Source organism: Mesoplodon densirostris, chromosome 16, assembly GCF_025265405.1.
Source record: "Mesoplodon densirostris isolate mMesDen1 chromosome 16, mMesDen1 primary haplotype, whole genome shotgun sequence".
NCBI lineage: Eukaryota > Metazoa > Chordata > Mammalia > Artiodactyla > Ziphiidae > Mesoplodon > Mesoplodon densirostris.
This window is the reverse complement of record NC_082676.1, coordinates 37,078,204-37,105,811: the sequence shown is the minus strand read 5'-3', so window position 1 is coordinate 37,105,811 and position 27,608 is coordinate 37,078,204. Positions and strand designations below refer to the sequence as shown.

General features: G+C 41.4%; 1 protein-coding gene across 1 annotated transcript; it reads right to left on the bottom strand.

Annotated features, from left to right (window-relative positions):
* Positions 1–308: 308 nt before the first annotated feature.
* YWHAG (tyrosine 3-monooxygenase/tryptophan 5-monooxygenase activation protein gamma) lies at positions 309–27,247 on the bottom strand. Its single transcript, XM_060120117.1, has 2 exons — positions 26,957–27,247; positions 309–3,760 (listed from the first exon to the last, which is right to left on the bottom strand). Exons 1-2 carry the CDS (start codon positions 27,041–27,043, stop codon positions 3,104–3,106), a joined length of 744 nt encoding a protein of 247 aa, XP_059976100.1. The 5' UTR covers positions 27,044–27,247; the 3' UTR covers positions 309–3,103.
* Positions 27,248–27,608: the final 361 nt, after the last annotated feature.

Genomic DNA, 27,608 nt, shown 5'->3' with positions numbered 1-27,608 from the left:
GACCTATATCCCCCACCCCCAGGGCTCAGAAGTTTAGTCATGTGCCCGAGAATCGAAAAGAGTCATGATTCAAACTTAAGGTTCGTTTCATAAGAGAAACAATGGAGACCCAAAAGATGCGATCATTTTTTAAGGTCAGTAAACCCAGGTCTGATTCCCAGAGGTAGGCACTTTCCAATATACACCGTTTTGCCCCTTTCCCCCTGCAGTCCAACCTCATTCTTTGAGTGGGGGAGAACACCCATGTCCAATCAAACCTTCAAAAGCAAAGGAAAATTTCAACTCATTAAATAAAACTAGCACTGACATCAGATCTGTAAGTTTATTTGCTCAATGTACGACAGCTACATAATGACTCACATTCATGATATTCCATCACTGAGGAAAACTGCTAAGAATGGTCCGTGTGTGAAATAATTCCTTAGAGAAACACGGAGTTGGAAAAATAATCACTGATTAGACCTTAAAAATAGTTCACTGCATAACATGACAAAAAGCACAAAGGCTCATTCAGAGAACATATTCGTTGTTCTCCTACACTGTAATAGTTATAATTTCACCATGACAAACACCAGACATTAAGATTAAGCTAACACTGGTGTTTCTTTTGCTTCCCCCCCAACCCTTAAAAACAAAATATATAACTGCATGTCACTATAGCAACATCCAAAACAGATCAATTTGTTACGATCACTATTTGGTAGAGCAAACTTTACCCCCAAAAGGAAAAATTAAATTAAAAAAACTTTAAAAAATTTGAAGACTTAATTTTGTCATAGGAATACATAACACCTACAGTATAAGTTAATAAATTTCAAGCTACTGTATAGAAATACAACACTAGCATGCACAATATTGTATCAAGAGTAATGGAGGAGTAATCATTTGACTGGAGAGACAGCATCCTAGGCAAGTGCATTTCTTTAAAAATAAAGAAAAGAAAATAAACCATTCAAGCTGCTTAAACATCAAGTCTCCCATTCCCTCCTTCATTTGTAGCCCTCAGATATGGTTTTATCTTGCATTATTCTAAAAAGCAGCCAGAGCCAAAGCTGAAATTTAAAAGAAAAATAGGTTTTGTAATTCCAGTAAATCATTTCCAAATGCTACAAGAAAGGATACAACACTGCTCACTGGACATGAAGATAAATTAAGGAAAACCCCACCAACCCCACCCCCACCCCTGCAAATCTGTTCCCATCCGTGGCATTGACCCTAGGCCCTTGTTAGGGCACAGAAGCTATAAAGCTCTCTTCTGTTAGTTCTTCTGGTAGGTTTGGTTAGTTGGGACTTCTGCTCTAGCATATGGAGGGGGCCTTCTAAGGAAAGTCATGCTGGGTAACTGTGCCACATTACAGAGCATCGTCACACTCTTCTGGTAACTGCCACATTACAGAGCATTGTCACACTCTTCTATCTTCACTGTCACCTGGATCCTGGTCAACACGTGCATTTCACAACTGGAAGAGCCATTCTGGTTTTAGCAAAAGCAACTGTCAGGTTTTCCTCAATTACTACTCATCCTCTCCCTGCCTGAATAAAACAAAGAAACAAACAAGTCTGGCGTCATTACCTATCTCAGCAGTTCACGCTGTTACTGACTTTATAAAAAAGGCTGAATGCCCATGCAACAGGTCGTGTGTTAAGACTTATCCAAAATGAGAACCAAGGACCTAAGGCTAACTGAAACAAACTTGTGGAAATTGCATCGTGGTTTCCTTCAATTCTAAAACGTGTACAGATGGCACAAATGAATTTCCAACTTCCATGCTTTCATTAAAAAGAAAAAAAAATACATAGAAAAAGTTTTGGTCAAACAGGAGTTAAGTATTTATTATCTGATAATGAGTTTAGTTTATTTTCCTACAACGATTATTTGGGGAAGGAGTGTTTTCAGGGAGGAAAAACTGACACACGAGGCTCCTGAAATTGGACAGAATGTTTATGAATAGAGCTCTTCCTTCAGGATTTTTCTACCAGTAAGCTCCTAGCACCTGAATTTTCACACACTGCACCACAAACTTTCTCAAAACCACCGCCAACTTCTACAACCCAGCAGCTTTTCAACCCGCCCGAGTGCATGCCCTGGGCACAAGGTACAGTAGGGAAGACTCAGGTGAGGGGTGTGACAGCAGTGCAGTCCCTGAGGAAGGAGCTACGGCAGCTGAAGAACATCAGGATTTCTCTGGAAACATCAGCACAACAAATGACATACAGACCTGAAGTTCCTCTATTTGTGTGGTGTTTAACGTGTCTATTAGAGTGATTAATCATTTTTGTGGTGGATTTAAGTTAAGAAGAAAGAAGGACAAAAATCCCACAGCCATCTGCCAAGCACCTATTAAACAAAACCTAAAGTAGCTTTGATTCTCCTCAGGCAAGCCTTTTGGCCTAGGAGACAGATAACAGCAAAACCAACCTGGATGAGGCTGAATAAGGATGTAAAAGCCCAAATAAGAAAAGCACACAATCAGTGGCTTGATGTCACATATGGCTGTAATGTAGAAATACTGTAAACTGCAATTTAGTGTTAATACTGTCAACTAATCAGAAACTTCTGAAAACTGGCAAGGCCTAAACCACAAGGATAAATATACCTTATGTTCTAAGTCTATCAGCTTGGGATTTTAACTATTCCATGTCTGGTAGAGTACACCCTGAAAAACAAAATGCACAGATAAAACAGATGAGCTAGCAAGTACCCAGAACTTAAAAGACAAGAGCATATGTACATAAAAATCCTTACTGGAACCACAGAACTTATTGAATGAGGGCTATTCCGTTTAAGTTTTCTTTTCATCTTAAAACCCTATTTTCTAGCAATAAGTTAAATTAAGGACAGCTCCACTTGCATTAATCTACAGAACAGTCCATATGCCAGTGTGAGGCTGCTATTCCAATACCAGCACAGCTAGCCTGACTTTCCACTAGTGGTATTTTGGCAAAAATGTCAAAGAGGCGATCAAAGACAGGACAGGTCGTGGGTTTCTCCCTAGGAAGGTCATCGCTCCCTTTCCCTCCCCCACCCGACCCCCAACTCATGGGAAAAAAATAAAGACTGCAGTAGTAGCATCAGCGTGTGCTGCCAGTCCACCTGGGGGCCTTAATTGTTGCCTTCTCCACCGTCGTCGTCTTGCTGATCGCTTGTCCAGAGCGTGAGGTTGTCGCGGAGGAGCTGCATGATGAGCGTGGAGTCCTTGTAGGAGTCCTCGTTGAGAGTGTCGAGCTCGGCAATGGCGTCATCAAAAGCGGTCTTGGCCAAGTGGCAGGCTTGCTCTGGGGCGTTCTGGATCTCATAGTAGAAAACGGAGTAGTTAAGGGCCAGGCCTAATCTAATGGGGTGAGTGGGCTGCATGTGCTCCTTGCTGATCTCATGGGCTTCACTGTAGGCCTTCTCAGATGACTCCACGACGGTCGCCCTCTTCTCTCCAGTGGCGACTTCGGCCAGGTAGCGGTAATAGTCCCCTTTCATCTTCAGGTAAAACACTTTGCTCTCATACTGGGTCTCACTGCAATTCTTGATCAGGTAGTTATCCAGCAGGCTCAGCACATCCTGACATACGGCCTCCAACTCCTTCTCTATTTTTTCACGGTAAGCACGGACCATCTCTATCTTCTTCTCATTACCATCTGCAGACGTCTTCTGCTCAATGCTACTAATGACCCTCCAGGAAGAACGGCGTGCCCCAACTACATTCTTGTAGGCCACAGAGAGAAGGTTTCTTTCTTCATTGGACAGTGGCTCATTCAGCTCTGTCACCTATTAAGGAGGAAAGAATAAAGAGCTGTTATGGTACAGATGATGCCAGCTGGGTTAATTATATCTTTATGCCACTAAAACACAAAGAGATCTACCAGCTGATTAAAGTAATCAACAAACAGAAGTTAGGCTGTGTGGGTATATGGACGAGGGATGGAACGGGAAGGAGCAACAAAGAAGGGAAAAAACTGCAACTGGCTCAATGGTGCCTGAACCCCGGCTTTCTCCCTAGAGAAGGACACATAGGCTTATTATCACACAGCTGTTCCAGGAAAGAACTATCAAGTCTAACTCTTAGATGTAAAGTTGAAATTTGATCTAAATTACAAAAGGTCAACAAGTCTCTCATGCAACATTACGTACATACTGATCCTAAGGATGTTAAGTGTAGATGGCTTATATATCTCATCAGTTTTTTTAAGAAAAAAGAATGACAGCTTCTTCCTAACCTTGCCCTGTCTACCAAACGTCAGTCCCATCCATTTTGGGTGAGAGTATCTTGCCTACCGGGTGAGAAAATAGTCAGTTAACTTCAAGCTGACTTTTGAGAAACAAAGAAGCTTTTCTTATGTTAAAATAATAAAAATTACAAACACCAGAAAGGAAGTCAAAATTGGGGGCACGGGATTGACTCTGATCACTGACATATTAGCAACTTGGGGAACATGTGTTTGTAGTGTCTGAATACAACAGCAATAAAATGGAGAGGTGAGCAAAGCACTTCTGAGCTGAGGTGGCCAACAGGGATTAATGCTTCTTTCACTTGTGCTAGAAGGTCTTCATCGTCCCAAACACTAAGAGCCTGGAGGACACTAAAGCAACGGCACACCAATGTTGTGTATTTTTATGACTACCAAACAACTGCATATAATAAAGAAATTTAAATCAAATGACTAAAACTCATTTATATTACCTGATTTCTGTGATGTCAGAGCCATACACCTCTAAGTGTCTGACAACCATATGAAACAGAAAATTTTACAAGAAGGAGTGATTGAGCTCTTACTTTTTTTTCCTATTCTGAGGTCACATTTTTATTTGTCTGGTTAACTATCATATCTAAACTGGTACATACTAAGTCAACAGCATTATCAGAAACCCCAGATCATGAGCTCTTTCCTATGACTTACAACAGACTAGAGGCTTTCCTCGCCTCATTCTCTCATGTACCTGCGCTCCAGTGGTAACATGTTAATTGCAAAAACCTTCATACTTCTGCCCTTTGTTCTTCTGCCTCTGCCTAGAACAACTACCAGTGCTCCTGCCTGGAAAACCCTTAGACAACTGTCAAGAACCAAGTTATACTCATGGCTTCTACGCAATCTTGCCCAGCTCGACTCCTCCCACCCCCAGTTAAAACTGGCTACTCTCTGTTCCCTGTGTAGATCAACCACAGCCTCCATGTAACATTATATTACTCAGAGATGTGAAAGGTACTGGGATATAATCCAAAAAGATAAGCTAAAGTACCTGGGGGAGGAAGGGCTGGGATTCCAAGAGACTTACCCGTGTATGGATCATTATATTTGGTATGTATTCCTCTTTTATCAAGGAAGAGGTTGGGGTGGGAGAGGATTATACTTAAGGAAACTGGTTGTGTAATTAAAATAGTTCCTCTCAGATACAATCAAATCAGAATGTAAACCATACTTATTAGTTCATATGCTTTGCTTACTAATTCTCACAGCATCCAGCAAATAACACACTCTCAAATGCCTAGGTTTTTGAGTGCTTTCTCTTATGCTAACCTTTTACTCTGCATTACTGATTCTCCCCTCTAAAACGAGACAGCAGCAGTAGCTCTGCCAGAGGTGGCCTAGGGGAAACAGATGCAGAGTCGGGGAACAGGGCTTTGGTTCTACTGGACTTCAGAGCAGAAGGAAACCAGCACAGAGGTGCTTTTTACTCTCTGAGTGCACCCCCCCCCCACCGTGGAAACACTGCTTCCCCCGAATAGGAGGCTTATCATCTCACATCCAATTTTCCATATATTCTGGACTTTGGAGAAACTATTCCCAGCCCTCAGCCACTGTCACTCCTGTCCATTTCTGACGTATATGCAAATAACCCAGAAGACTGGGGCTTTCCAGTCCCACCATTTACTAAGTGACCTTGGGGACAAGCCATTTCATCTATCTGGGCCTCAGTTTGCATACAGATTTCTACCTCTTTCATAAGATTATAAGGGTGTATCAGATGAATAATAAAGTGCTCCCAACAGTAAAGTGCTATAGAGATGTGAGCATTTACTTTTTTTATTTGGCCAAGTCATGTGCCTGCGGGATCTTAGTTCCCTGACCAGGGGCTGAACCCACACCCTCGGCAGTGAAAGCCCGGAGTCCTAACCACTGGACCGCCAGGAAATTCCCTTGAGCAATTACTTTTGAGAACACCTTGAATAATGTCCCTTCACTTTAAGTCTAGCCATAGGAGGCCTCTGTATTTCTCACATCATCTCGTTTATCTTCTGCTCAATGCTACTAGTGTATAACAGATACTGTATCAAGTATCTCTTCTCCATTTCATGCTCTTCTCTAGTCCTTAGCTCCCTTACATCACTTCCTTTCCACAAACTTTAATATCATATAGCCTGGAATAACTCCCCAGACTGGCTTTCAAACAGGCTGAGAGCCCTCTGTAGGCCTGAGGCCCGCATACCATAGGACACCAGCCCATGTTCACTGAATGTGCAGATACTGAAGACTAGCCGCCTCTAGAGTAACCTGATAACTGTCTCCAATGCAAGAAGCTGCGGTGCCTACGGCCACTGAGATCGGGTTCTGGCCTTTCCCCTAAATCATCCTATCCTTATTTCAAGAGCCAGCAACTATTTAAAGCTCAAATTACCTCACCAGTACTCTATACCGTTAGGTCTCCTCCTGCTGCAAAAGTTGGGCTAAAGAGCCCAAAGGTAGCCATTTGCGCTTATGTAAAATTTGTCCAGTTGCCTCAGACAAACTGGAACATGGAGATTACGAAATGCCAACATCACCTTTAGATACAGTAACTCAACCACATTTGGGACAAACCCAGATGTTCTCTGCCACTGAAAAACTATGTTAGAGGGGAAAATCCTTAACTCTAAAAGAAAAAAAAAAAAAAAAAAGTCTGCTCAAAGGAACTACGATTTCTCTAAAAACCTTAAATCAGAATATTTTTTTAAATCCTTAATATCAAAATGACTTGTATGAGAGATAATCTGTGATTTTTACATTAAAATAGAGAACCCAACCATACTAGTTTCAAAAGTCAAGATAATTTTTTTAAAAGGTCAAAAAAAGTATCCACATAGTGTTCAAAAAAGGTTTAACCAAGATAGAATGCCTATTCAGTGTAGGAAGATGTGAGATATGTATCATTTGGGAAGCAAGGTAATGTCTTTCAAAACAGTCACTGAACTGTTTCTAAGAATGCAATACTTGTATATGTGGTCCCCAAATTTTACTGTCATGGCTACTGGAAAATGTGGACAGTTTGCACATTCTCCAGTTTTATGTTCTGGTTGAAAATAAAATTAAGATTTCTCTTCTCAACTCCTATGATACTAGCTCAAGTTCAAATTTCTTTCAGTGAGTTAGAGAGAGCTGTTAGCAAAAAGTTAGAAAAATCTGTTATTCTCACCAACAGTTTAAGAAATAAAACTCCCCAAATCCCAGCTGCTAAGGCATCAGATATTAATTAGTTATCAACTGTCGTCCCCTAAGAGCTGATGAGGACAGAAATCTTCTCTACCTAAGAGGAGCAACCCTTGAGATTCCTGGAAAGCTATTTAGATGACTTTCTGACCCTGTGGTGTTGGAGCACCAAGTCACTCACAAGTCTTCAACTTACCTATGGAGAACCTTAAATTGTAATGAGTGCAACTTCAAATGTTTAAACTCCTTAAATTAAACTTGAATTAAGCTTACTTTACTCAAAATGTATTTCTATCAAGCAGAATCTTGTACAATAACTTATGATGGTGAGTAAGACGCCCTGACTTAAGGAAAGCTGAAAATCTCCACAAAGAACAAATTCACATTCTGTTCACATCCAAAAAATAAGATAGGAGGGATGAACAGGCAGAAAAAAGGATCCTTAGGGCAGTGAAACTATTCTGTACAATATTCTAATGGTGGATACATGTCATTACACACTTGTAAAAATGCACAGAATGTACAATACCAAGACTAAACCCCAATGTAAACTACGGACTTGAATACTAATGGTGAGTCAGTGTAGGTCCATTGATGGTAACAAGCGTACTACGCTGGGATGCTGACAGTGGGGAGGGGCAGGGGGCACACGGGACCTCAGTGCTTTCCTCCGTGAACCTAAAATTGCTCTAAAAAATAGTCTATTAAAAAAATGAGGGCTTCCCTGGTGGCGCAGTGGTTGAGAATCTGCCTGCCAATGCAGGGGACACAGGTTCGAGTCCTGGTCTGGGAAGATCCCACATGCCGCAGAGCAACCAAGCCCGTGAGCCACAACTACTGAGCCTGCGCATCTGGAGCCTGTGCTCCGCAACGAGAGGCCGCGATAGTGAGAGGCCCGTGCATGGCGATGAAGAGTGGCCCCCGCTTGCCGCAACTAAAGAAAGCCCTCGCACAGAAACGAAGACCCAACACAGCCAAAAATAAAAATAAATAAATTAAAAAAAAAAAATGAGTTAGCAGACACCAGGTGTAACATTTGGCCCCATGAAGCATTTTTGGTCCTAGGAGTGCTATCACCTGAAAGGGCCAAGAGGCCATAAAACGGGTAAATGCAGTGACTGCTATATATGAACACCCTACACCAAAAAGAAGAACATGACAAGGTGCAAAGTGAGTATCAGTGTCCATGTAATGGACAGTTATCTATATACCGTGCAGGCAGCAGAATAACCCACTGCAAGTAAATGTGACACTGTTCTGCTTGCATAAAATTAGTCATGTATTCTAGAGATGACCTGCTAAATCTCAAATTAAAATTTTTGAAAATAATCTGAAGTCATGTCTTGCACATGTGGGCAAAATGCCTTAAACTTGAAGTACAGTCTGTGCAAAAAAGAGTTAACACACAGCCTTGAGACTGCTATCTTTAGAAAGGTCTGCTCGCAAAGTTGACCCTCAGCTAGCATCTGAGAACTAAGATTTTGGAAGGGTTCCCACCATCCCCGATTAAGAATGGCTCACTGTCCCTAAAATGTTTGTCCAAACAATGTGGTTTATGCTAAACACCTGTTTTCCTTCTAGGAGTCTTGAATTTAGTATGTGCTAGGCAGAAAGTGCCTTTGTGAGTATCCCTCAATGGATGGGGGTGAGATGGGGGGGTGGGATAGGGAGGGTGGGAGGGAGGCTCAAGAGGGAAGGGGTATGGGGATACATGTATGCATATGGCTGACTCACTTTGTTATACAACAGAAACTAACATAGTAGTGTGAAGCAATTATACTCCAATAAAGATCTATTAAAAAATACCAATAAACATTTTAAACATCAAAAAAACAAAACAAAACAAAAAAAACCCTTGGGTACTGAGTCTCTAATGAGATTCCCAGCAGACATTTCACACACGCAATCTGTGTGAGTTCCCTGAGAGAAGACTCTGGAAAACTTGCACCTGGTTACTCTGATCTTCGCCCCAAGCACCTTTTCCCTCTGCTGATTTAGCTTTGCATCCTTTCACTGTAATAAATCACAGCCAAGAGCACAGCTATACGCTGAGTCCTGGCAGGTCACTGAACATGGGGTAAGTCTTGGGGACCTTCAATACATATTCAAACTCTGCCTGGAAAGCTCATCACCTGGGCTTTTAGAAGCCAGCAAAGGGGCTCCCCTGGTGGAGCAGTGGTTAAGAATCCGCCTGCCAATGCAGGGGACATGGGTTCGAGCCCTGGTCCGGGAAGATCCCACATGCCACAGAGCAATTAAGCCCGTGTGCCACAACTACTGAGCCTGTGCGCCTAGAGCCCGTGCTCTGCAACAAGAGAAGCCACGGCAATGAGAAGCCCGCGCATTGCAACAAAGGATAGCCCCCGCTCGCCACAACTAGAGAAAGCCCGCGTGCAGCAACGAAGACCCAATGCAGCCAAAAATAAATAAATAAATTTAAAAAAAAGAAAAAAAAAGGCTACACAAAAATTTACCAATTTAAAATAAATAAATAAAAGCCAGCAGCAATGACCCTGGATAAAAACTGTGCTGAAGGGAAACATTCCAGGAAGAGGAACATCCTAGAAGAAAAATGAAACTTCCATGGCATATTCAGGGCCAAGCTCAAGGTCTCATGGATGAGAGGAGAGCTTCCTGAGAACCTGGGCTTTTCTGACAGCCACCAAATCCTATGTTCTTTTCACAACTACCCTAACAAGGTGGACATTATACTTTACAAGTGTGATGCAGAGAAATCAACAGACTTTTTCCCAAGAACCATGCTGCTAACACACAGCAGGGCAGGGACACAAACTCGGGTCCTCTGGTTTCAAATCCTGTGCTCTTTCTCCCACCCTGAGTCTCTGATGATGTAAACCTTGCAACATGTCAGAGAAAGGGCTAGTTTCTCTAATAAAGGCTGTACCTTGTTTTACTGAGCTTCACAGATACTGCAGTTTTTTTTTTACAAACTGAAGGTTTGTGGCAACCCTGTGTTGTCAGACTGACGGCTAGCAATTTTTAGCAATGAAGTACTTTTTAATTAAGATATGTACTTTTCTACAACAAGGACGTACTGTATAGCACAGGGAACTATACTCAATATCTTGTAATAACCTATAATGGAAAAGAATCTGAAAAAAATATATATGTATAATTGAATCACTGCTGTACACTTGAAACTAACACAACATTGTAAATTAACTAAACTCCAATAAAAAAAGATGTACTTTAAGACATGCTATTGCAGGGAATTCCCTGGTGGTCCACTGGTCAGAACTCCATGCTTTCACTGCCAAGAGTCCAGGTTTGATCCCTGGTTGGGGAACTAAGATCCCACAAGCCTCACAGCGGCACAGCCAAAAAAACAAAAACAAAAACAAAAAACACCTTCCTAAAAGGCATTTAAGACCAATCAGTAATAGAAAAGTGAGCAAAAGGAATGGACAACTGAAAAAAAAAAAAGGAAAATATGAGTACTCAAATTCATTCATGTTATAAATGCTAATTTTTCTCCAATCAGACTGGCAAAACTTAAACTTTGATGACTCACTGTGAAGGCTGATACTGTGGATAAACAGGTACTCTCATCCATTGTTGGAAACCGTAAATTGGTACAAACTTTATGGAGGGCAATTGGGAACAGCTATCAAAATTACAAATACTAAGAAAACTTCTGACTCTGCCATTCCACTTCTAGAAACTGATTCACTGCCATCATTTGTAGCAGCTAAAGTCTGGAACCACCTAAATGGTCCTCGATGGAAGTCTGGCTAGATTATGAAACATCCATACAACAGAGTTCTAGGTAGCCATTAAAAAGGGATTTGTATGCTCTCACTGTATTTCTAGAAGGGTCTGAAAACAGAGTGGCTGGGAGGCAGTCAAGGTTGAGGAGGTTGAATTTTGACCTGTTACCAGTAGTACCTATTCAAACCCTCTCCATAATTTACCCAGTTAATCACATCCACGATTAAAGTTTAAAGTCAATTTTGAAAACCAAGTTTTCAAAAAAAAAAAAGCTCAAAGCCAGCAATTTTATGTAAACAAGTTTACTGATGTAAATAACTCAAACCCACATCTGCTGCTTTGTGCTCGCCACCTCACTTCTACCAAGAATACCTTAAAAAACAAAACAAAACTTAGTTGCATAAAAATCTTTCATTATATCTTTACACAGATTAGGGCTGATATGAAATACATACTATAGATTTCAGCCCTGTTTCATTGAACTAATTCTAACATTTTTCCAGTTTACTCCCTACCTAATTTTATGGTTTCCAAATATCACTTGTCCTTTCCCGTGGTTAGATTTCTTATACTGTATCACATCTACTGCAAGGACGAGGACAATATTAATAATGCTTATAATGTGCATCTTTGTTTCACTTTGAATTTAATGGAATACGTCCAGTGTTTCATTCTTAAATACCAACTCTTTGTTTAAAAGATACTTCTATCGGGCCTCCCTGGTGGCGCAAGTGGTTAAGAGTCCGCCTGCCGATGCAGGGGATACGGGTTCGTGCCCCGGTCTGGGAGGATCCCATATGCCGCGGAGCGGCTGGGCCCGTGAGCCATGGCCGCTGAGCCTGCGCGTCCGGAGCCTGTGCTCCGCAACGGGAGAGGCCACAACAGTGAGAGGCCCACGTACCACAAAAAAAAAAAAAAAAAAAAAAAAAAAAAAAAAAAAAATGAGTTCTTCACTAAAATTATAATTCCTCCTTGACCCTCCAGATAACCCTTTATGATTCAGTAGTGTTGTTTCCATTTTAGAATTTAGAAAATTAAAGCTCAGAGCCAAAGAATGGAATGCAAATCTCATGGCTCAAAATCCCATATGTTTTCCACTATATGACTGGTTCTTAACCAAGGAGGAGCTTTTTGTAAAACACTCTCCCTAGCAGCCCTAAACCTCAAAGATTCAGTATTGCATGGGATCCACACAGGTCTATTTCTCCAGGTTAAGAACTGCAGAACAATGTTCCTCAAAATGTTGAGTTACCACGTGACTCAGCAATTCAACTCCTAGGTATATACAAAAGTAATGAAAACATGAGATCCACACAAAAACTTGCATACAAATGTTCCCAGCAGCATTAGTTAAAACAGCCAAAAAGTGGAAACAATCCAAATGTCAACAGATGAAAAGATAAATTAAATGTAGCATTATCCATACAATGGAATATTATTCAGGCATAAAAAGGAATGAAGTTCTGATACATGGTACCACATAGATGACAATGAAAATATTAGGCTAGTGAAAGAAGCCTATCACCAATGACCACATATTATGATTCCAGTTACATGAAATGTCCCAAGCAGGCAAATCTATAAAACAGAAAATAGATTAGTGGTTGCTCAGAGCTCTTTTTGTGTGGGGGGGTGGGGGGTGGGGGTGGGGAGGCAGGGCAGAGGGCAGTGACTGCTTGCTAATGGGTACAGGGTTTCTTCTGGGGAGGTGACAATGTTCTCTATTTAGATACTAGTGATGGTTACAAAACTCTGAACACACTAAAAACCAGTGAACTGTACACTTCAAATGGGTGAATTGTATGGTATGTGAACTATATCTCAAAAAAGCTATAAAAATAAAACTGCTGCACTATGCCATAGTCTCTACAGCACTTTCACACATGTCAATAGTTAATTAGCTTATTTGTTTGACAAGTTCAGAATTCCAAATACTTCATGCTTCCTAACATGTGGTCTCTTACATAGAAAACCCACTATAATAGAGCATGAACCTCTACCTCTTATTTAATCCTCCTCTTGTGCTTTCAAATGAACTATGTAGTTTGACATAGGTTAATATTTCTCAATAGCCTCGCCAAAAATGAGAACGAGAGCGTTATCTCTATTGCTCAGATATAGTTAAGCAAACTTGAAAAGGGAGAATTTTACATTCCCTACCATGGGTATTCTTCATTATGAAGCAATTCAATTCTGCCACTATGGGGAAAAAAGGCAGGAGAGAAATATACTAAAACAACAACTTCTCAAATTACAGACAATCCACACACAAACACGAACCAAAGCAGTGCTCCTCTCCCTCTTACAGACCCTGCTGGGTGGTCTTCCAACCCTCTACTTGGACACCTGTGAGAATTCTGCCTAAATCCACCTTTAGAGAGTAACATCAGAAGTACTTGACTTCAATATAAAGCTAAGTTTATCTCCCCTAAAACTGCCAGTCGCTAGCCTTAAGAAATTTATTTCTTGGGGCCAGAATCACTTCTTCAAACAGATAGTCCTCATACCCTTAGGTCTTCTCTACTTAACTGTTTCTATGATCTAGATACAACTCCCCTCATCATCCTGACTCTTTCCCCCCCAAATTTGCCAGCACTCTTTTATCAGTACTCTTCAGTCTGCTATTCAGAATACAACACTTCACACTTTAGCCGGGCTATTTTCTGAATTCAGCACAAATGAACTAACATTTATAACTGCTAGTTTTACCACAGATCTGCTTTTTTTTTGGGGGGGGCGGGGGGAAGAAGGTAAATAAGCTGGTGTATTTGAAAACGCTGTATAACCTATGGTACACTGCATTTTAAAAGCAGCTCTATTTAGATATTATCTACCGGGCAGAGGCCAGGCATGCTGGTGAACATCCTACAACGCACAGGTCAGCCACATACAAGAGCAAAGAATAATCTAGTCCAAATGTCAATAGAGCTAAGGTAGAAAAACTCTGCTGCAAGTCATCAACACCCAGACCCAGGCCTCGCACTCTTCCTCATATTACACAATCCTCTGCTATCATGCTTTTCCAACCACCTAAAACGCACTTCCAGAACTATGAAGAAAAATTCTCTATATGTCATCTTTTAAGCCCTAATTCAAATACTACACTTAACTTCCTGAAGCCTGAAAATTCCTCAGGCAGAACTAACTACTGCTTACTCTGTGTGTAACTTTCACCTTGCAGTTATTTTACTGCTTATATCTAATGCCTTGTAGTTTAACTGTATACCTTTTTTTCCCCTAAAAGGACTAAAGTCCTTAAGGGCAAGTAGCACACTTCACTCATCAGTGAATCAACCACAGTACCTCAACTGTCACTTCCGAATGTTTAAGTGACATGAATCTACATAGGCTGTATCCAGCCCAGACTGTTTGCATAAATGGCCCTAATAACTCCCTCCAACCCTGTGTATATCTCCTTCCTTTTAAATGATTTTGCAGCTCCTTCCATCAAGAACTTCCATCAAGAACTATATTTCTCCAACTCTATAATCTGAACTTGATCATGAGACTTGCTTTGGCTAGTAGAACATTAGCAAGTATGAGGTAAGCAAAGGCCTGAGAAGTGTTTGTGAATCAGGGCTCGCTGCTGGGAACCTTCCCCAGGCAAAGAAGCCTGGGTTAACCTGGAGATGAGAGGGCTTGGCCTCTTCGTAGTTCTTCTGGCCCCACAGGAGCAAGTCTAGACCCAAACTACCTGGCCAGTATAAAGAACTGTGATAAAAAAGAAATATTTGCTTTAGGTAGTTTGATACAAACAAAAACTTAACGAATATTAAGATGGCTATTGTTAAGTGCCACCTGCACCAAATGTAACGAACAGTTGAATTTTAGGGTCAAGGTAAAGGACCTGAAGCAAAAACAAGGCCACTTCATTAGCCGAGATTTCACCCATTGCTCCAGTCTGATCTCACTTTTCAACAACCGGGACAAATGCCAAAGCTCTGCAGCTCACCATTTAACCTCACAAATCAGGAAATAGATATACTCTGCTCTAGCACTCCCTTGGCTAGCAGTCAAATAACCCTATTCTAAAAATTAGTTAACTGGAGCCTCAACTAAGGAGCCCGCCTGCCGCAACTAAGACCCGGTGCAACCAAATAAATAAATATCTTTTAAAAATAGAATAAAAATAAAAATTAGTTAAATCAAAATTAGTTATGCAGGTTCTTATATAAGCCCATACTGATTCCCTCACAATCACCTTCTCTTTCATGCCTTTTCTCTGCTTCTAAAATTTCTCCTGGAATCAATGTCATGTTCACTTTCTTTCTTTCTTCTTTTTTTTTTTTTGCGGTACGCGGGCCTCTCACTGCTGTGGCCTCTCCCGCTGTGGAGCACAGGCTCCGGACGCGCAGGCCCAGCGGCCATGGCTCACGGGCCCAGCCGCTCCGCGGCACGTGGGATCCTCCCGGACCGGGGCACAAACCCGTGTCCCCTGCATCGGCAGGCGGACTCTCAACCACTGCGCTACCAGGGAAGCCCCATGTTCACTTTCTTTGGGATTGTTTACCTGTATCCAGACCTCTGGCCCTACCTCCTTATCCAAGGCTACTCCCTCAAATTAATTCTAAACAACAGTTCAGTTATCTCATTGATTCTGACAACTTATCCCCAAACCACACCTTTAACCTCACTCACAACCATTCATTTTTTAATTTTTATTTTATATTGGAGTATAGTTGATTTACAATGCTGTGTTAGTTCCAGGCGTACAGCAAAGTGACTCAGACATACACATGTATCCATTCTCTAAAGTCTCTTCCCATACAGGTTATTACAGGGTATTGAGTAGGTCCTTGTTGATTATTTTATGTAGTGTGCATACGTTAATCCCAAACTCCTAATTTATCCCCCCCCGCCCCACCCCCAACCATTCACTTTTAAAATCAAACTCCTGCGAGTCCCTGGGCAGTCCACTGGTTAGGACTCGGCGATTTCACCGGTCAGGGAACTAAGAGGTGCGGCCAAGATAAATAAATAAATTTTAAAAATAAATAAAGCAAAAAGAAACAAGCAAAACAAAAAATTTTTTAAGAAGGGAAGAGTTCCCTGGTGGTCTAGAGGTGAGGACTTGGAGCTTTCACTGCCGTGGCCTGGGTTCAATCCCTGGTTGGGGAACTGAGATCCTGCAAGCTGTGCGGCACAGCCAAAACAAGTAAAAAATAATAAAACCAAACTCCTACCTATCCTTCAATGTTACCAGTCCTCACTTCCACCTACTAGACTTGCTCTTGAGCCCTCTCCATTTTTCTCAGCCTCTTTCCATTAGGTTTTATTTTCTCCTTGTAAGGTTCATCAAGATCCATCAAATTCAATTATTTTTGCATTAATATCAACATTCCTGTGCCTTGTCCTTCTGCTATACCATCTCTAAAACACACAAATGCTCCATCAATAGAACCACCCAGCCTGCTTTCTACTCTTATACCCAAAATATGGGGCGGGGTAGGGGAGAGGGAGAGACCAAAAAAAAACTAGATTGTAGTCACTACAAATTAAGGCCTTTTTAACCTCAGCCGGGCCCTGAGCACTCACTTCCTGGCAACCCTTGCTCACTACTGCCTCTTCAAAGGGAAGTGGCCAAAGGCCTTTACTTGACAAACAACTGCCCCTACCACTGCCACTGCCGCCTCCTCCCTGTATGCAAACAAGATGCTTCTTCCCTCTCAAGATATTCCCATCAGTCACTCTCTTTCCTGTACTTTCCCATTAACATGTAGTCCAAGCTGAGGTTTAAAATAAACGATGCCTTTTAATCACGTTTCCTTCAAAATCAAGTTTCTGAAAATTAGCCTATACTTGTTACCATTTCTTCACCTTTCATTCACTCCTCACCCCATTACCACCGTCATCAACTGTCTTCCTACCTTACATATCCCATGTTCTCTTATGTCTTAATCTTAATTCATAAGGGATCTAACACTGCGGACTAATCCCCCTTTCTTGACACTCTTGTCCACTTTGTTAGCTTTCTTTCTTGGTTTTCTATCACCAGCTACTTAGTCTTTTCTTCCTCATTCCAGTTACTACTGAAGTGGGATTCCCCAGGGTTCATTTTGACTTCAACTCTCAATTTTGCCTAGGTGACCTTATTATGCCTGGTAGGAGACTCCCACTAGAATGTTAGTTCTGTGAGGGCAGGGGATATTATATCCTCCAGGTCTGAGACTAGAACCTGGCCATTAGTGGTTCCTAAATAAGTATTTATTTACTTAATGAATAATAAGTAACACTGAGTGCTTAACCTGTGCCAGGCCATTTTAAGAGCTTTTCATGAATTAACTTGTAGCCATGATACTTCCATTTACTGCCACTTAAATGTTTCCTCAAACACAGCATGACGGCAACTGACTTGATCTTCTCCATCATTTCTCCTTCCTCCTCCTATCTCCAGCCATCAAATTCTCTCTCTCAAATCTGCCAACACTGTCCATGTCCTGGTCCTTCAGAGCAGACCCTGCAATACTAGTCAGTCTTGTCCCTCTGCCACACTGTCCTACTCTTCAACTTCCACATGCGGCCAAGGTTCCCTCCAAACCAAAAATCGGATAATGATCCTCTTCTGCCTGAAATCCCTCAATGACTCTCCAAAGCCTAAGAAAAAAACCCAAACTCCACAAGGCCCTTCATGAACTGGCCCTGCCCCTACTGACCTCTCTGGACTCATTTCCTAACATTTTCTCAGTGCAACCAATAGTGACTGGATCAATCATGCAACAGATTCTGCTCCCTGTACATTCTGCAACTAAACAATGCTATTCCCTCTGCCTGGACACTCCTTCCTCCAGCCTTTCCCCTCCCCTCAACATCCACCCCTCACTGCTCTGCTATCATTTCTCTAGGAAATCTCCCCTGATGCTCAGGGTGACTTCAGTGTCCTGATACCACAGCACTGGGCTGACCTTCACTTTCTGTGTGTGGAATGTTCCTACAGACGTTCAATAATCCCTTCACAACTCTACCTTCCCTGTGTGAACTCTGGATCAGTACCATTCACTTCTTCCACTGCCTAGAACATCTACAAAATATTCAAGCTAACATTCTTTTTTTCCTTTGATCTTCACTTAAATCCCCTCAAAACATGTTTCCACATTCCAGTTTGTGAATTCCACATAAGACCATATTATCTTTGATGTACAAAAAATTCGCAGCTTCCTCCCATTTCTTTCAAGTGAGGTATACTCTTCCATTCAGTTTGAGTGGCATCCTTTCACTTCTTGGCAATCCCTGTAAGACTCCAATGGCAAAACCATGGTACTTACCTCTTTATGCTAAAAACTGCAAGTTCTCCTCTGTTAAATCGTATTTAAAACACACCACAATCATGGGACCAAATATTTTCTAAAAGAAAGATGACACTCATATTGAGTATTTCATCTTAGGGCTGTCCTAAAGAAGTCTGTTCTGTATTAAAAACCTGGATTATGTAACAACCCTCTCAAGGACAACCAAATGGAAAAATATTAAATATACAGCAGTTTGAAGGAATTTCAAAGCTTCTACAAACAATGGAACATTGACTAAAATTAATGAAAACAGATCATTGAGACAATAGCTAAAAGATTACCAGTATCCATGTATACACTTCACCTATGACTCCTTTTTGAAAACTAAAAAACTTTTTAAAAGAGGCCGAAAAAAAAATAATAAATAAAATAAAATGAAAAATAAAAGAGGCCGAGATTTAGGGAAAAAAAAATACTTTTAACTCAAGCCTTAATAAGCAAATTACTTAAACATTTCCACCTGTAAAATGGGACCATCACTTTATAAAACTGTTATCAAATTAAATGGGAAAAGTATAGAAAGATGCTTCCCAAGTGACAGTAAATGTCCAACTATATTGCAATATTTTAATCTGACAGTGTGTAACTTAAAATCTTATCTTCCCAAAAATATTATAGTCAGTGCAGAAGTCTATAGAACAGATGTGAAAAACGTCATACCCAAAAGTACGCTAGGTTTTCCACTGTGGTCCAGATGTGTAGTTTAACTCATCAACATTTCAGGGTAATGCTATGCCGTAACAGCTTAGTAAATTATAGTACTGATGTGATTTTCACAACAGATGTAAACTCTTGCTAAAAAGCTAGCCTTAATCATCCTTCATTAAAAAATATATATGTATTTATACAGCCAGCCAGATTATGAAGAGAAAAACATGATCAAAATGCAAGAGTACCATAAATCCAAAATAAGAACTAGCTATAATTCACTCAATGTTTTTGAGAATCTATATGCTAGACAGAGTTCTAAATAAGTAATGTTAATAGAAATATATTTTATGCAATTTTAAAGTTCAATTTATTACTATAGCTGTTTGAAGTTTACCATGGTGTTTTCTCTTCCTCAATAAACGGTTCCAAAAATCTAGCCTTTTTCTGCCGGACCTTCGAATGGTAAAAAAATAAAACGGAAGTATACTCACCTAAATTACTGGTATCATTAAACTAGTCAACTCCATACTTCTGAGCATGGAATTCAAATCCAAGGCGTCTGGTCCCAGACAGCTAGTGTATGTACATATCTACCTACCTACCTACCTACCTACCTACTCATACCTACAACCAGTACCATGATGACTTTAAGGCAAAAATGATTTTTTTAAAATGCCTGGCAAGCAACAAAACCGAACAAAAGCGAAACTTGTTTATCCACATCGCCCTCAACAAATCAACTGGATTTTAGCACTTCTATCAGATTGGTGATAAAAGCCAGAACTGACAAAAGATATCAGCCTTTGTTGTCCCTTTCCCAAAAAAGGCAGTAAAAACGAACAGTCCAGTATCGATAAAACCCTTCTCTAAACCTACCTGACACAGCACCATCTTTCCTCTCCCAACTCGTGACACATCCAGCCTTTCCTCCTCCTCATGAGCAAAGGCTGATGGGAAGCAGCACTTGGATGTCAACTGAAGAGAAACACTCCTCTTAAAATCAAGGAAAAAATTATCTGCCACCTGGATTAAATGCTTTAAGCAAGAGGTTGCTTTGAGGTTGCCAAATCTGAATATAAAGAGATCTTGCTGGTAACTGGAACATTTGTGAGAAATAAGGCATAATTTTAGGTCAATAAAAAACCATCTTGCAAGATGGTAAATACCAAGGGGACCAGAACAGTAGTAAAGTATATAGATAGAAGATTGGCCAACATGCTGACAAATGGTGAAACTGGTTATATGGGGTTATATCATGCTATTATCTTTATTTTGCATATACTTGAAAGTTACCACATTAGTTTTTTTGGTTTTGTTTTTTTTAATTTTTTTAAAAAGGTACTCATTCCAACCACAAGAAAGCAGAAGAGAGGCTTGCCACAAATAAGCTTGCAGTTAAACTTTCCCGTTTAACCTCATTTTCTCTTTCTGGAGCAGAAAGGGCAGTAGGGTATCCTTGAACTTTGAACCATGTGTATGTACTATCTATCCAAACAATTACATCTTCCAAAACTTTTGAGATACATACCAGTACTAGTGATGGTTTCAAGTTCCTTAAAAATTCTTAGCAATTCTTTCAAAAATTCCACTTTTGGGTCTCTGTCCTAATATACAATCTGTGTTGAAAGCTTTAGCCACAAAGATATTCATGGCAATATTATTTATAAATTTGGAAATGGCCTAAATGCTAAATAAAAATTAAATTATGACACACCCACAGGATTGTTCAGCCACTGAAAATACTGATAACAGAAGAAAACATCCTTGAAATATCAAGGGGAAAAAGCAAGGTACAAAACCCTGTAGAAAGACATGATGGAAATATCCCTGCATAGGGAACTATTATGGTGATACTTGTCATTTTTCTAGTGTCCTAAAGGCCAGACATTTTTGTCATCAGTGGTCTGTCCCACTGATGACAGCCTTCCAAAAACCAGAGTCCCTTAGATCAGAGCATCTCAAAATCAAGATATTCTAAAATTTTTCTTCCCTATTCACTTGTCCCCACCAGCTTTCCTTGTCTGCGGAATGCTGTTCTTACCCTATCTTGTTATTTCTCCTTATCCTCACGCATTGGGTCATTTTCAAACTACTAGAAAAAAAATCTAGTGTCTAAACTTTAAGTCTCTATTTTTACTACACAGATGTAGTTAGAAAGACCAGAGGTGAGTCATATGTGAAGAGTGGAGTATGATTTGAAAATAACATCTATCCACCGCGTCTAGCCACGCCAGGCAGGCCCTCATGTAAGAATGTCCTGGCGGGAGTATGGGATTGTTTGCATGGCGACTATCCATGCTGGGCTGCAAAGACATACTCATTCACTATTTCATGTTAGACCCATACAAAAGGAGCACTGTGTTGAACTGAATAGTACTGAATTGAAACAATTCAGTCAAAAATATTTTAAGCTTTTTTCTACATCCTTAAAGTATCGGCACCACAAGCAACTTTGTTTCCTACATCTTGGTTATTTGAATATGGTAGCTTAAGTGCCATATTAATAACTCCTTTCAGAAAGCTAAAGAAGTTTTAAATGATCTCTCTCTTCAAAACAAACCTTCATTTTTCAAAGCCTTCCTCTTGTTACCTCTTTGCCTTCTCTCACTTCTCACACCACCACAGCTGCTCTTCATACTCGGCGGTGGGGGAGGGTGGATGAGGGATTCCTCTCGCACTACTGTCATCACATGTTCAGCTGCCCACTGTTGTCACTGTCATATCCCCAGCTCTGGCACCCCTGTTCTAGCAACAGAATTATTAAGAGGGAAAAGCTGACACTACAGCTGGGTCCTACTCACCAAGTTTGGCTTTACACCTCTCCAAAAATAAGGTATCACTTCAAAGATTAAAAGGATAAGACCAATGAGTTTTATTTGGAATTTTTTTTAAATGTCATATTAGGGCTTCCCTGGTGGCGCAGTGGTTGAGAGTCCGCCTGCCGATGCAGGGGACATGGGTTCGTGCCCCGGTCCGGGAAGATCCCACATGCCGCGGAGCGGCTAGGCTCGTGAGCCATGGCCGCCGAGCCTGCGCGTCCGGAGCCTGTGCTCCGCAGCGGGAGAGGCCACAACAGTGAGAGGCCTGCGTACCGCAAAAAAAAAAAAAAAAAGTCATATTAAAAATCTATATATGTAAGAACACTCTCATTTCTATCTACTTATTCATAATGCAACTAATGCTATGCACCACATTAACAGTATTCAACTTAGATAAAGAAAAATCTACCTCTGTGGGACACTCTTACAAGTGATATGCTGATGAAAATTTGGTTTGGACTTCACGAGTTCTTTTAAATGGAAGGAAAAAAGACTCATGCAAAGTCTTACAAGATTTACAAATTTTTATTGTTTCTGCAAAATCATGGAACCAAATAAATTTAACCATTTATCTTAAAATTAAAGCTTTCTTTTGGGAATTTTTGTTGATCACTTTTCATGTAACTTTTTTTATGACTCAAATTCATCAATTGGTAAAATCAAAATTTCAAGTGCCAGTCTAAAGCAAGATAATATGGTCTGGTACTAAACCAAATGATAGGTAATACCTAACATGGAATTTGGGGAAGACAGCAGAAAAATGATTATGAGAGGAAAGGCCATAAGGCAGCTCATGTTGATAGCCTTTATAGCCTAGAAAGACAACAAATATAGGTTCCCCATAATTATAGTCTCGAATATCTGGTCAAGCTCTAACAAACAGAGCTTAGAAGACACGACAAAAGACAATGGTTTATATGTGATTTTTTTCCCCTTTGACTATTAAACATATAAAGTGGTCTTTGCTTCTTTTTTTCCACATCTCATGGAATCTGGTAGGAATACAGAAAGAATCAGATGCCCTGCCAGATAAAACTGTTAAGGCTGGTGATACTGGAGACAAGAAGTTGTTCCTGGCAGCCTCAGAAACACCAAAACAATGTATTTAACATCTTATTTACAAGAAGCCCATGCTTGAATAGCTCACCACTCTCAGCACTGCAGGAACCGGTGCCACACAGCAGGGCAAGTGTGTCTAACAAAGTCAGTCTTGGGGTGGAAAATGAGTGATAATAAGAACACCAGCAAAATTCCTATAATCTCCAAATAGTTAACAGTTTGCTCCGATTTCAGGTAAATTGTTCTTATTAATTTGTGTGAGCAACGTAGTTTTTAAGCTCTGTAACTTTTTAAGTGGAAATACAAATCTAGCCAAAATAAGTCCCCTTTTCAATTTATGCTGAAAGGTTCAGATGTTAGAAAACAAAGAGAAAGGGATACTGATTACCACTGGCTGTGAGCCCTGCATTATTGACACATTCCTGAATCAGTAATGTGCTGAAATCCAGCCAGCTATAGCCAGACCATCATCACTTTTTAAAAATATCATTTTCCTATTTTTTATAGAGGTGATGGCTGCACATCATTGTGAATGTACTGAATTGTACACATGAAAATGGTTAGTTTATGTTGTGACTTTTACCTCAATAAAAACAAAATCATTTCCTCCACTTTATAATAATTTAGAGCTTGGTTTAATAAATAAATAAGGCTTCCTCCAAGTACTAGGGGATGAAATCCTCCCCAGGGTCTGCAGTTAATCCAAAGGACTGTAATGAGGATGCACATTCAGCAACATCTTTTATCTTAATATAATCCAAAAGATACATATGAAATTGTTTAAATTATTAGAAAAGGCACTTAAGAGTCATTTCAGTTACTGTGAAGGTTAACATAAAAAGCAAACTGTCATCTGTATTCTTTCCACCCCAAAGAGAACAACTGAAACCACATGATTTTGATTATAATAATGGCTGGCAGAACTCCACCTCTGAAGAGTCTACAGAGGTGTCATTACTCCATTAGTGATAATGGCTATTGATCTAGCCTCCTGGAAGAGCTAGTAGGAAAAACAGAATATTTAACATTGTAAAAACTTTTTAAGTATATCGATTCCACTACGAAGACTTTTTTATATAATTAAGATAGCCTTTTGCCACTAATGCCCCCTAACACACCCGAGTTAAATTGCTTAACCCAGTAACTTCAACAAAGTTAGTAGCCCAGAACATTTTCTGCCCCCCGCCCCAGGAAAGTACCAGTAGCCTACTTAGAATATTAACTTCTCAAGAGGCTATTAAAATCCAAAGAACAAGTCAGTATTGTCTAACAAGTAGGAAACATCTAGGTGTTTGCTCTTTTTAGATACAAGCCTACACATGTGTCTTAAAAGACTAAACTTCCTTCTTTCCTCCTTCCCAGAATACACCATTTTATCTCTATCCTGGTCACCGACCTACAACTATGACAGGTCCTAACTCTTTACTACAAGGGTAACTTCATCCAATGCAAATAACTTTAATCACGCTAGCATCTGGATGACTTCAGCCTTAGAAGAGAACTCAAGTGGTAGGACTGAGTGTTTTCTTTGTATCTTCCTGTATTTTCCAAATTCTCTGATGAGATGATTTTTATAAACAAAGGAAGAAACAAAGTTTTATAAATAGTTACCTTTTCTTAAGCACCTACTATATTTTTTATTTAATCCTCACAACTTTTTCAAGCAGGTGTTGACCCATTTTACAGATGAGGAAAATGCAGATCAGAGGTAAGCCTAATTCCTCAAAATCATGGTAAACAGATTTGGAAAAGGTCTGCTATATTTTATAAACTGTTTTTTCCTCCACACTCAGTTAAGGAGCAGAAACATAAACAAAGCAAAAGACAACTTTTCCAAATCCCAAGCTAAACTGTTCTGTAATGGATTCTCATTCCCTAACATTTACGGAAAATGCCCCAGTAGGAAGTCATAATTTTTTAAGGTTTTTATTAAAACCTGCCGAGTTAATAATTTGCAATAAACCCATGTATACAGCTCATCCCTGCACTATGAGCATAAACATATTCTTGTTTAAAACTTCTATCTTTATTCCTTCATTGCCCAATTTTAATAGTGAGACAAATGTTTAAAAACACGACTGTATCTTATAAACTTTTGAGAAAACTACAAATAGGAAGGTGAACAGGCATAGCTAGATGTCCCTGATTTGCACGTCTAAGGATAATGAAATTCTTATTTGGGGAACCAATTCTCATCCGGTGGAAGATAAAATGCTCAATTCCACCTGGCTTATCTGCTAATTTCTGCATTACCTTGGACAAATGCCATCTGCATACTCCCTACCAACCCATTAGGTGCATTGCAGCCTCTGTGTCATTGTGTGTGACATCACTGGGTTGCTATGGATATAGGAGCGAGGTCACTCGCTTTCCTGTGAAACTAGAAATATGGAAAAATTAGAAGAGTCTAAGTAATGTGAACTAAAGATATTGATATCTGCTAAAGTGCAACTTACATCATTTGAGCTTTAAAGACAGCAACTGTGGCAATAATATTAATACAGCAGTACTCCAAATTTCAGAATCAATTCTCTTCCTTAATGAGATAAAAATCTTCTTTGTTAATGTAGCTGGCTTAAATACACAGGCATCAGCATTGTCATCTTCTGTGAGCCAGTAAAGTTATTCAAGAATTAATCTGTAATACCTATACTGCTTCATTAAAAAGGTTTTAACAGGCAAGGTACACTCCTCCATCCGCTGCACACTGGAGATGCGTTTTAAAACCTTTGTTACATAAGGCAGGAAGTTAGATATGAAAATAGTGGGAGACGGAAATCATTAGATAATTTTACGTTTCATTTAATAATGCTCAATACTTCCCCCATCCTCTAATATCAAACTGGTTGACCACCCATTAGATGAATATAGTGTTACTGACAAAATGGTGCAATACAAGCAGGAATCTGCAAAATGCGACAACTGGAGATCAGTATTCTCTTTTCATCAGCATTGAGGATGCGCTAGTTTTTTTTTTTTAAAGCTTCAGATGCATCTAACAAAACAAATTAAAAAAAAAAAAGACGACTTTTTCCCCTTTAAAATAACTCCTCCCAGCCTCCACCCAGTCTAGGCTCTCTGCAATACGACAAATGCAGAATCTTCTGGAATGACTTGATACTGCCTCCCACCACCGCTTTGTTTGCAATATCAGATCAGAGAATATTTTTTCAACTTATAGGAATTTCGACAGATGTGTGCCTATATTTAAAAAAGAAAGCATATGTCACAAACTGAACCAGTCAGCTAAATTCACCTTTGTTTTAAAGACAATACCAACACTTTTCAATACGAAAGCCGTAGGAAAACATGGAGATGACATATTGAGAACAATCAATGAAAACGCTAGCGAGACAAACGTTCCCCCTTCCTAAAAGCAAGAGGACTTGCTTTGGGGCATGCAGAAAGAGGAGCCTTTTGTTAAGAAAAACGTGAGCAAGGAGGTTTCGATTTTGCACCATGCAGCCCAGGTTTTCAGGACAGCCTACGTTTTTCCCGGGGAGGTCCTAAAGGATCTGGCTGGAGAGGCAGTGGGAAGATTTGGAGAGGGGGGGAGTATTAGAAAACCGGGAGACCTGCTGAGTGAATGGGAAAGGCGCCGCCCAGACATCAGGGAGAAAAGAGGAACCGCATCCATGCGGTCCCCCGCCCCCACACGGCCAGGCTGGGAGGAGGGGAAGTGGGGCACAAAGGATGCGCACGGCCCCTGCTCAGGTCCCCAGCAGACCCGGAGGCGCAGCGGCCAGAGACCCCGCTCCCGAGACCAGCCCTGCAAGACCCCGCCCCAGCGCGGGCGCGTGGGGAGCGCCGAAGCGGCAGCGCCGCCGGCCCTGGGGAACGCTCGGGGAGAGACCGCGTCACACCCGGTCCTCAGCGTTCTCAGGACCCTCCCCAGCCCCCTCTGGGGCGGCCAACCTGCAGGAGCGATGGGCGACTAGTCCTCAAGTCGACCCCGCGAAAGCCCGCGTCTGCAAAGAGGCTGGGGCGAGGCGGCGGGCGGGGGGAGGAGAAACTCACGTTCTTCATGGCCGCGGCCATGTCGTCGTAGCGCTCCGCCTGCTCCGCCAGCCGGGCTTTCTGCACCAGTTGCTCGCGGTCCACCATCTTCACGGGCTGGGTCGGGCCGGGCGAGGAGACCGGGGCGGCCTGAAGGGCTCGGAGGGCGGCTGCGGGCGCGGCTGGAGCCCGTGTGCCGGAAGGACCGACCCACGAAGAGAGCGGCTGAGGAGACGGCGCAAAGGCTGCGGCTCCAGCTGCGACCGCGGGACCGGGCGCGAGGTGGCTGCGGCTGCTGTGCGTGCCGCGGGCGGACAACCCCCTGCGGCCCCGCCCACGCCGCGTGACGCAGACGGCCCCGCCCACCACCCCGCGCACCCCGCCCCGGCCCCGCCCCAGCCCCGCCGCTTCTCGGGTTGCCCTCCCCAACTCAGCTCGCCGCCGCCTTCTGGGTGTCCTCTTCTTCCCCGCTGCCCCTCAACAAGCCCCGTTTTTCCCTTCACCCCGGTTGCTGCGCCCTAGCTTTTCCAGACGACCCCCACTCCTCGCCATGCAGACTCCCACCCTGCCAGGCCCCCGGCGCTTGGGTCCCTGGGAGTTGTAGTTCATCCTCTGTTGGGGTGCTACGTTGGGGAGATCAAGGACAAAGGAGCGGTCAAGACTACATCTCCCA

Excerpts from the sequence above, each read along its gene's own strand:
- YWHAG (XM_060120117.1), bottom strand. The coding sequence starts at position 27,043 with ATGGTGGACCGCGAGCAACTGGTGCAGAAAGCCCGGCTGGCGGAGCAG. Across the intron at positions 3,761-26,956 it reads TGGCCGCGGCCATGAAGAAC|GTGACAGAGCTGAATGAGCC; the intron begins GTGAGTTTCTCC and ends CCTCCTTAATAG.